At 38.9% G+C, this 10,444-nt stretch overlaps 1 protein-coding gene across 8 annotated transcripts in view; it reads right to left on the bottom strand.

Moving 5' to 3' along the window:
• Positions 1 to 1,669: 1,669 nt before the first annotated feature.
• The window catches only part of GPHN (gephyrin), a 648,078-nt gene continuing 639,303 nt past the window's right edge, over positions 1,670 to 10,444 (bottom strand). For all 8 annotated transcript variants that reach the window (XM_058567151.1, XM_058567147.1, XM_058567152.1 and 5 more), the window contains 2 exons: positions 3,821 to 3,917; positions 1,670 to 2,691 (listed from right to left, as the gene is read on the bottom strand). In XM_058567151.1, coding sequence (XP_058423134.1) covers positions 2,558 to 2,691; positions 3,821 to 3,917 — 231 coding nt within the window. In that variant the 3' untranslated portion in view covers positions 1,670 to 2,557. The remainder of the gene's footprint in view (positions 2,692 to 3,820; positions 3,918 to 10,444) is intronic.

Raw genomic sequence — 10,444 nt, 5'->3', positions numbered from 1 at the left:
ACTTCCCTGATGAAGAATCTCTAACAGTTTGATTGTCTCTAGAATAAATCTAGACTCCTTAACCTGGTATTCAAGAACTTCATAGTTTGGGTCTGAAACATACTTTTTTTGTCTTACAAATGTATCAATTTTCTGCTTCTCTAGCTTGGTCTTTAAGAGTATGGACTCAAGCCAGGCTGCTAAATTTGAATCCCAGCTCCTCCTCTTAGTAGCTGTGTGACCATGGCAAGTTTCTTAACCTTTGTGCCTCAGTTTCCTCATCTGTAATATAGGAATAATAACCCTTACAGGGTTGTTGTGAAAATTAAACATATGAAAAGTGCTTAGAAAAGTGCCTGGCATATGGTAAGCTCTATACAATGTGTTTCATTGAACAAATATTTACGGATGCCTACACATATGCACACGTGCCAGGAACTCTTCTAAAGACTTGGGGATAACATCAGCGAACAAAATAAACGAAAATCCTTGCCCTTGTGGAGCCTACAGTCTATAATAGAAATAATTATTACTAATTGTTCATAATTCTCTGTTTCTGGAATACCCTTCTTCCTGCATCATCATCTTTAAAATTCTGCCCTTCCTTCAGGACCCACTAAAATGCCATCTTATCCCTTGAAATCTTACCTGTAGGAGCTTCTCATTTGAACTCCTCCAACTCTTTAAATCTGAGTTCTAGTGTTTATCACGTTCTACACTCTCGACTATGTATTATCAAATATCAAACATACCAAAAGTTACGGTTACTTGCACATGTTTTTGTTATCTCCCTTGATGGAGTGTAACGTCAGCTACTACCCCATTCATCTTTGTAAATAGCAGCACGATGTACCTTGTATCCAAGCACATAGTAGATGCTTAATAAATATTTTTTGAATGAATGTAGGTAAAGAACTCTTTGCATGATCTTTTGTTTGACCTCTATTAATTAACTTTATCTTCTTTAATTGCAAATGTTAGAAATTCAAAATATAGAACATTTTATTTTCAACTCTGGAAATATCAAACATCAATATAAAATATTTGTTGTTTACTAGTTGGCTTTATTCATCGCCATCATTTGGCACCTTGTTTACTAGTAGGCCAATTTTTGTTGTTTGCTTTACTAAGTATATTCTACAGCAAATTTAATGTCCCCTTTTACCACTATTTGAAAAGTGCCCCTAAGTTTTTATTCAGGGAGCCACTGTGGATAGAGTCTATTTCAATTGCTGTATTTTCTATGGTCAGTACCGATTTTTCTCATTTCTCACTTCCTTTCTAACATGATCCAAAAATGTCCAGGTATTCATTTGTAATTTTCTGGTTCATTACTTTTTTTTTCTTCCATTCCACAGAACTGTACATGTTTGAAATTTGTTTTTATGGCATCTAAAATAAAAATTTAGTTTTTTTTTTCTCTCTAAGTTATCAATTATCTTTCCTCTAAATTTGCTTGCTCTTCTCCAGCTATGCCTGGAAAAACCAGACCAACTGCAGATTCTCTCCTACTTTCTAATCTGTATTTTCACAATGCTATAAATCACAGTGCTATAGCAAAATATAGTTATATTATGCCACATTTTAAATCTCCTTTATACCACTTAACCTTGCTAAGCCATCATAACTATTCCTTTTATCCAGGTAGAACCCCATGAGAATGGTATGACGATCTTCTCTTTTTTAATAACCAGGCCAACACAATAGATTTTTAAATAATGATCAAGGATTTTTTTTATTCATTAAGTTTCAGTATCATTACAGAAAATGTTATGGTACAGAGTTGTTTAACATTATTTTTTCTTTGCTCTTGATTTCCACATGAATGCTGGTAACACTAATATCTGTACAAGATCAGTCTTTGATTTTATTTTTTGTTCTGTACAATTTTAAATGTATTGGTTAAAAAGGCTGTCAGCACTTAAGGAAGCATTTTTTTCCCCCAGTTTGTTTGTTCAAATAAAAGGTATCCAGTTACTGCCCAAGAGTACTGTGCCATGAGGCTGCTGGGTGAGAAACCGCCCTGGACGCTCTGCAGGAGATGGTTCTCCTTGAGGCAGGGCAGGGCCTCCACCCAGCCACTCTTCTTTTGGCACTGTGCACATAAACACGAGATACATGATAAAGAACAAGCAAAAGCTCTCTGTAAAGCGGTTATGAAGCATACTAAGAAGGGAAATCCAAGTGTTGCCTACACTAGTATAAATAAGCAGACAGCCTTGATTTAAGAGCATAAGTAGTTGTATTTTAAAGATGAGAAAAACACAAGTTCTGCAGGCACCTACTGCTGTCTACTAAAAGCTATCGCTATCAGACCTAGCATTGAACACACAAAGCAATTTGCAAGAAAGGAAAAATTTGCCTTGATATAATCAGAATAGAGTTGTCTGTTAAGATTTTTTTTTAAGGTGTTTTTTTCTTTAAAAGGTATTTAAATTCTTTTGAAATATAGTTCAAGGTGTTAACTATACAGATCAACTTTTATCCAAATCAGAAAAACTAGCTGTGCCGTTGCATATTACAGGATACAGTCAATGATATGTGGACATGCATCAAAGCCTTCTCCTGCTGGTGACCATCATAGCCGTCCAATGACCATGACATCCACCACCTCGCCCTTGTGGAGCTCCACGTACTGCTCTGTCTTTGGAGGTAGCATCAACAATCCGTTGGCGCTGCGCATGCTCATCAGACGGCTGCTCATCTGATTACCTACAAAGAAATACTCTCTTTACAGAAGCATGAGCATCTCAGTGTAGACATTTAGAGCCCTTGTAGTTCTTTTCAAAATAAAAACCGATGACCAGAAACATAGGTCTTCAGGAGGAAGAGAGCTGGTCAGAATTCCAGTGCCTTTTTCAGGTGGCCTTGCTACTGCATCCTACCACCTTCTCATTAAACTTCAAAAATAAACATTAGAAATTATTGCTTAAAGGAATAAAACCAGGATTTTATAAAATTATGCAAAATGCCACAGAAATTCTTAATTCAGGCTACAAAGTTATGTGTGTCTGAAAAAACAAGCTTTTAAAACCTATTAAAATAATAATGATAATAATAGCAGCAGCTACCATTTCTCTAGTATTTACTAAGTACCAGACAAGGTGGTAGGCACTTTATTTAACTATCTTATTTAATTCTCCCAAGATTCAAAAGAGGTTAGGTAACTTGCCTAGCGTCCTACTAACTAGTTGGTGGCCAATTTTAATGCAAGTCACTGCATACTTAAGTCATTGTGTTAGCTGATGCTTGTACTTGATAGGACCTTTGTTTAAAGGGTAATACAATTTTTCTGGAGTTGTATCTAACCATCAAAAGTTAGGTAAAATATGACTAAAGAAGTTGAGGATAAAAGTTTAAAGTCTAGAGGAGTTAACTATAGAACTCTGAATTTTATCAATATTGGTTTCTCAGTCCTTAAAATTTACCAACAGCTAGGGTATAATAGAGGCTACAGAGAATCACATCCTAATTGGGCTTTAATCTCACATTTTAGGGAGGCATAGCCACCGTCCATCCTTTTCCTATAACCAAAGTTATGCTCAGAACTTATTGGTTGAACAAATAGATAAAAATCTTCTGTAATTCTAGATTTGTATTTCAAATGTTTACCTGGAAAATTTGGCTCCACGGAATAGCTAAACTTTTATTAAAAAAATTTTTTTCCTCTTGTTGTCCTGTTACGCTGTACTGTTTAGGAATAATTTAACTCATCTAATCTTTGAAAAAGGAAAATGTACAACAATTACAAAATTAGGTAGACCAAGGAAGGAGGTTGTATATAAATTTGTGTTTGAACAGGGTGGGGGCATAGAGATACCTGCAGGTGTGAATGACTAACCTGTACTCTGTGCCCAAGGCAGTGGTTCTTGGTGATGCCAAGTCAGTATACACCGATGGTATTCTGGACGAGGATCCAGTTTTACATCACATGATAACTAGAGAATAAAGAGGAAAAGAAAACAAAGTTGATCTCCTGATCATCTCTTAAAAGTACAGGGTGATAGAGGTTGTGCAAAGAATACAGTGGACATGGAAAATATTCTGGCATTCTGCTGTTTCCACCACTGCCACCTTATGTTCTTAATATAGAAAGTCCAGAGGTTGGGCTGCTCTGGTGAAAACAGAAAAGAAGGCTAAGAAGTTCTTATTCATAGTGGGGAAAAGGGCAGATGAAAAAGATGGGGTCTATTTTTGAAGTCTAATTTTATGGTTTGTGAGGACAGATACCTCTGACCTATGAATTGAGAAAGCAAAGCAGATATTTTAAATTGAAAATAAAGGAGGCAGACCTAAGCAAGCAAACAAGTTCAATATCCATTTATTTGTATGCCCATTCATTCGCCCATTTAGTAAATATTTACTGAAGTGCTATTCGGCTACCCCTTCATACACCTGTCTTCAGCACAAAGGGGACAGTTAACTTTCTTTTTCTCTTGAATATTCCCCTAGTATCCCAATACTGATATACAATTTCATTAAGGCAAATAAAAGTAGTCTCCTCTAAAAGGTATAGGATTTTGGTTTAGCCACGTCACTGGTACTAAAAGAATTCCTCTGAATGAGTCTTTGCTATGAAATGGCATGTTTCATATCTCTCTAACAAGGATAAACTTCCTTTCCAATATAGCAACTTCAGTTCACTCACATGATATAAATGACCAGTCGACCTTCAACCTGGAGCCATTGTTTTTTGTTATTGATGTTATTAAATTCATCCTGAAATCTGATAAATTAGTGATAATGTGTTGGTAACAGGTGCCTAAGAGGTATTCCTTGAACAAGTTTATACAGTATATAATTACAAACTATAGCCCATCAAAGATTAATTAGTGAAAACAAGACTGGTTCCAGCGCACGAGAATTAACATTTCCCATTAGCACAATAATCATTTAAGTTACTCTACATTAAAATGGTCTAGAAATCTTTATTCAACTACAACAGATACTGCTTAGATCAAATGATACCATTAAAACTTGAATATTCTGGAAATTTTAATTCAACTAAGTCTATCTCCAATCCATTCTGGTTACCATGTTTTTTTTTTTTTGTGAGGGAGATCACCCCTGAGCCAACATCCATGCTAATCCTCCTCTTTTTGCTGAGGAAGACCGGCTCTGAGCTAACATCTATTGCCAATCCTCCTCCTTTTTTTCTTCCCCAAAGCCCCAGTAGATAGTTGTATGTCATAGTTGCACATCCTTCTAGTTGCTGTATGTGGGACGCGGCCTCAGCATGGCCAGAGAAGCGGTGCGTTGGTGTGCGCCTGGGACCCGAACCCGGGCCGCCAGTAGTGGAGCGCGCGCATCTAACCGCTAAGCCACCGGGCTGGCCCTGGTTACCATGTTTTTAAACATTCTAATTATTCACTATGACAATCCCTGCTTTTCCTCTGGAATCCAGAAAAAAAATTCCATTCTAGGGAGGTTTCCCTTGATTGAATCACATTCAGCTCTTTCACTTGATATTGCTTATGTTTATAGTCCATTTCATATCTACTGGGGGGGTAACTTGCATTATTCCTGAATTATTTTGTGCTTACCCGAGGGCAAAAATCTCTCTTTCTCTCAATCTCTATCTTTGTGTATTTGTGTTCTCCAGAACCAAACTACAAGAGCTATTCACATGGCTGGGTTATTTGCTAAGTGTTTAAGCAAGGTTTCTTTCCCTAGCAATGGCACTGACTGGCATTACAGTGGAACAAATACTGGAGCGAGATGATAATTGACATGTAGGTTCTACTCCCAGCTTTACTGCTAACTGGTCCTATATCTGTCTGTGCATCTACAAAATGGGATTGTTTGTTTTAAAGAAATATATTAATGTTAATTTAAGAAACAAGAACGAATTGCATCAAATTGAAGTGAATGAAATTTTTTCATAGCTTACACAAACTGCTGTTCCTTTTGCAGCAAGAGATGAAACTGATTAGATTTTTAAGGTGTTTTACTGAAATGCAGAATACTTTATTAATCAACATATTTAGCTGTACCGACATTAGAGTTCTGCTATAATACATCACTTCGCTTAAGAAAGCATCTATTTACTATGAGCATCAATGCTTATAAGAATGATGTACCATGAGTAAATGTAGACATATTTTTTGGTGAAAAAGCATTGCAAATGGTTGATGTTTCACTTCTGATGACTCCTTCTATTCATTCAAAATTGGGCAGTGGGCTGTGGACTAGGACTATTTCCTCTCTTTTCTTTGAATATTTTTCTGGTGTATAGTAGTCACTTAAGAGATAAAATTGTATTACTTGGTGTAGTATTCTATAGTATGTTCTACATGTAAATGTTTAAGGGAGAGAATTAGGGGAAAAAAAAAAAAGGTCAACAGAATGAGAATATAAGCCACAAGACTGTGAGGAAATATTTGCAAAAGATACATCTGATAAAGGCCTGTTATCCAAAATACACAAAGAATTCTTAAAACTCAACAATAAGAAAATGAAAAACTTGATTAAAAAATGGGCAAAAGACCTGAACAGATACCTCACCAAAGAAGACATACAAACGGCAAGTAAGTGTATGAAAAGATGTTCAACATCATATGTCATTAGAGAATTGCAAATTGAAACAACAATGAGATATCACTGCATACCTACTAGAAAGGCCAAAATCCAAAAACTGGCCACAACAAATCCTGGTGAGAATGTGGAAGAACAGGAGCTCTGTTATTCACTGCTGGTGGGAATGCAAAATGGTACAGCCACTTTGGAAGACAGTTTGGCAGTTTCTTACAAAATTAAACATACTCTTACCATACAATCCAGCAATTGCGTGCCTTGGTATTTACCCAAGTGAGTTGAAAATTTATGTCTACACAAAAACCTGCACATGGATGTTTATAGAAGCTTTATTCATAATTGCCAAAACTTGGAAGCAACCAAGATGTCCTTTAGTAGGTGAATGGATAAATAAACTGTGGTACATCCAGACAATGGAATATTATATAGCACTAAAAATAAATGAGCTATCAAGCCATTAAAAGACATGAAGGAATCTTGGGACCAGCCCGGTGGTGCAAGCGGTTGGGTGCGTGTGCTCTGCTGCGGCGGCCCGGGGTTCGCCGGTTCGGATCCTGGGGGCACACCGCTTGGCAGGCCATGCTGTGACGGCGCCCCATATAGAGTGGAGGAAGATGGGCATGGATGTTGACCTGGGGCCGGTCTTCCTCGGCAAAAAGAGGAGGATTGGCAGATGTTGGCTCAGGAGCAATCTTCCTCACCCCCTCTCCCCAAAAAAAAAGACATGAAGGAATCTTAAATGCATATTACTAAGTGAAAGTAGCCAATCTGAAAAGGCTATCTACTATATGATTCTAACTATATGACACTCTGGAAAAGGCAAAACTATGGAGACAGTAAAAAGATCAACGGTTAGCAGGAAGGGAGATGAATAGGCACAGCATGGAGGGTCTTTACAGCAGTGAAACTACTCTGTATGATACTACAATGGTAGACACATGCAACTGTACATTTGTCCACACTCACAGAATATACAACACCAAGAGTGAACCCTAAGGTAAACTATGGACTTTGGGTGATGATGTGTCAATGTAGGGTCATCTATGGTAACAAAGGTACCACTCTGGGGCAGGATGTCAATAATGGGGGAAGTTGTGTGTGTATGAGGGCAGGGGATATATGGGAACTCTCTATACTTTATGCTTAATTTTGCTGTGAACTTAAATGTGCTCTAAAAAATAAAATTTATTAATTAAAAAAAAGGGGACAATATTTTGCCCTTCTTTGTCCTGCCCATTTTTTTTTTTTTTTTTTTTTTTTTGTGAGGAGATCAGCCCTGAGCTAACATCCGCCAATTCTCCTCTTTTTTTGCTGAGGAAGACGGCCCTGGGCTAACATCTGTGCCTATCTTCCTCCACTTTATATGGGACGCCGCCACAGCATGGCTTACCAAGCAGTGCGTCGGTGCGCGCCCGGGATCCGAACCAGCGAACCCCGGGCCGCCGCAGCGGAGCGCGCGCACTTAACTGCTTGCGCCACCGGGCCGGCCCCCTGTCCTGCCCATTTTATAGAGAACTCACCTCAAAGAATTCTCAAATAGAGTAAATAATTAATTGCAAATACAGTGTAATAATCTTATCATAGAGCTGTTTATGTGGTATAAAAGGGCACAAAGAATTAAGTAATCAACACTTCATAGGGACACTGAGAAAGGCTTCAGAGGGGACATGATGCCTGAGTCTTATGATTAATTTTCCAAGCTGAGAAATGAGATGATGGTGGTTAGGGGAGAACCTTCTAGGAAGGGGAATAATCACAGGTATAGACAGGGGATCTCATGTCCATTCTGGAAGCAGTAAACAGCTTGGTATGGTAAAGAGCAGGATGGGAAGCAGGTGAAGGCGGAGAGGAAAACAGACTTTGGGATGGAGGGCCTCCTATACTCACTTGAGCAGTTTAGATTTAACCCTGGGGTCATGGGAAGCACTGAAGGATTTGGAGATGCTGACATGATTCAAGTTAGACAGAAAAGGGATCTAAGAGAAGGCAAGACTAGAAAAAGAGAAACCATTAAATATGCAAAGGGTTATAATCTAGTAAATGTTGCAGCCATCATTCAAACCTAGGCTTAGTTGGCTACAAAACTCAGGGGATACAGAGGGTGAAGGGGCTTTAGGAGAATGGTGCAGATGCGGAAGACTGCAGTAAGGAAGAGAAGAAGCTGACCTACAGGGTATAAACGGATCGCCAGGGGGAATTTTGGTCCCTGCTGAGATTTGTAAACTGGAAGTGATAACTCAAACAGTTGTATACTCTTCTCTAGTTGTGCTTAGAGGCCTGGGAATAAAAGTGAAGGACAAAGAAGGGAGGATTGATCCAAGTTTGTGAATTCTTAGAGTGGGTTATAATGGAAGGAAGAAGATACAAAAAAAACATGGAGGGTGTTGGAAAGAAGTTGCAACACAGGATTTACATTGGATGAGAAAAGTGGTAAAGTCAAAAGGGGCTTATGGACTGAGGGAAAAGGGTAGGGGTAAGGAGTGTTTTACACTCTTTTATATCTACTGATAGGTAACTTGCCACTGTTCCTAAATCGTCTACCAGAGTTGGTGATTTTTGAGATGGAACAGTTCAGGGTATTGAGAAGGATGCATATGTGAGCTGCCGAGGTAGAAATAAAGGTATTTAGAATTATGAAAATAAAGCAACTGATGGTAAGAGGTGAGGTAGAGAGGAAGACGATTAGAAAATTACCAAAGACCTGAACATCTTTGGAAGGTTTGACGGCAATAATGAGGAGAAGGTGAAAGCTCCAGAAGATTCAGGGGAACAGGGTGGGACTAAGAGCAGCACAGATTGGAGAAGAGAGTTGGTAAGAAAACAGATGATCAAAGGGGATTTTATTTGAGTGGATGCCCACGATGGCAGCTTGAGGCCCTGCTTGGTGCTAGGGGCTTGGACTCTGCTGGGGTCTGGTCAAAGCTTCCAAAGAGTGATTAAAGGAGTTTTACACTAAGTTTTTTGAAAAGTGCTATAGAAGTTATGAGGCACTGATTTCATTAATCTACCAGAGAGGTCCTTGAGTTTATATACCCTATATGTCACCTGTCTAAAATTTATCACATAGGGGCCAGCCCCATGGCTTAGTGGTTAAGCGTGTGCGCTCCGCTACTGGAGGCCCGGGTTCAGATCCTGGGCGCGCACCGACGCACCACTTGTCCGGCCATGCTGAGGCCGAATCCCACATACAGCAAGTGGAAAGATGTGCAACTGTGACATACAACTATCTACTGGGGCTTTGGGGAGAAAAAGGGAAAAAAAGGAGGATTGGCATGGATGTTAGCTCAGGGCTGATCTTCCTCACAAAAAAATAAATAAAATTTATTACGTAGCTTTAAAATCCTTGCACATGCTGATATGGATTAATTTCAAATTCATTTCTCCAAAGTTTCTATAACCTAGTTATATTTTTCATTTCCTAGTAATAAGTTAATTGATTTACATTTCTTATGAATCATGAACAGTTCTATCATTTTCAATATCTGTTTTTTATCTTATTTTTTTTTTTGTGAGGAGATCAGCCCTGAGCTAACATCCGCCAATCCTCCTCCTTTTTTTTGCTGAGGAAGACGGCCCTGGGCTAACATCGGTGCCTATCTTCCTCCACTTTATATGGGACGCCGCCACAGCATGGCCCACCAAGCAGTGCGTCGGTGCGCGCCCGGGATCCGAACCAGCGAACCCCGGGCCGCCACAGCAGAGCGCGCGCACCTAACCGCTTGCGCCACCGGGCCGGCCCCTCAATATCTGTTTTTTAATCCATAGGCCATAATAGTCTCATATAACAGGCATCCGATAATATATTTTGATGATCAATGACTGATCTTGCCAAAATAAACAATCACATTTCTCTCCACAGTTGCAACCATAGTAGCAATTTTCAAACAACAGAAACGTTTTGTTGAAATGCTTTGAATTTTACTGTTTATGA

This window comes from Diceros bicornis, chromosome 24 (assembly GCF_020826845.1).
Source record: "Diceros bicornis minor isolate mBicDic1 chromosome 24, mDicBic1.mat.cur, whole genome shotgun sequence".
NCBI classification, from domain to species: Eukaryota; Metazoa; Chordata; class Mammalia; order Perissodactyla; family Rhinocerotidae; genus Diceros; species Diceros bicornis.
The sequence above is the reverse complement of the archived record's forward strand: the minus strand, read 5'-3'. Positions and strand labels throughout refer to the sequence as shown.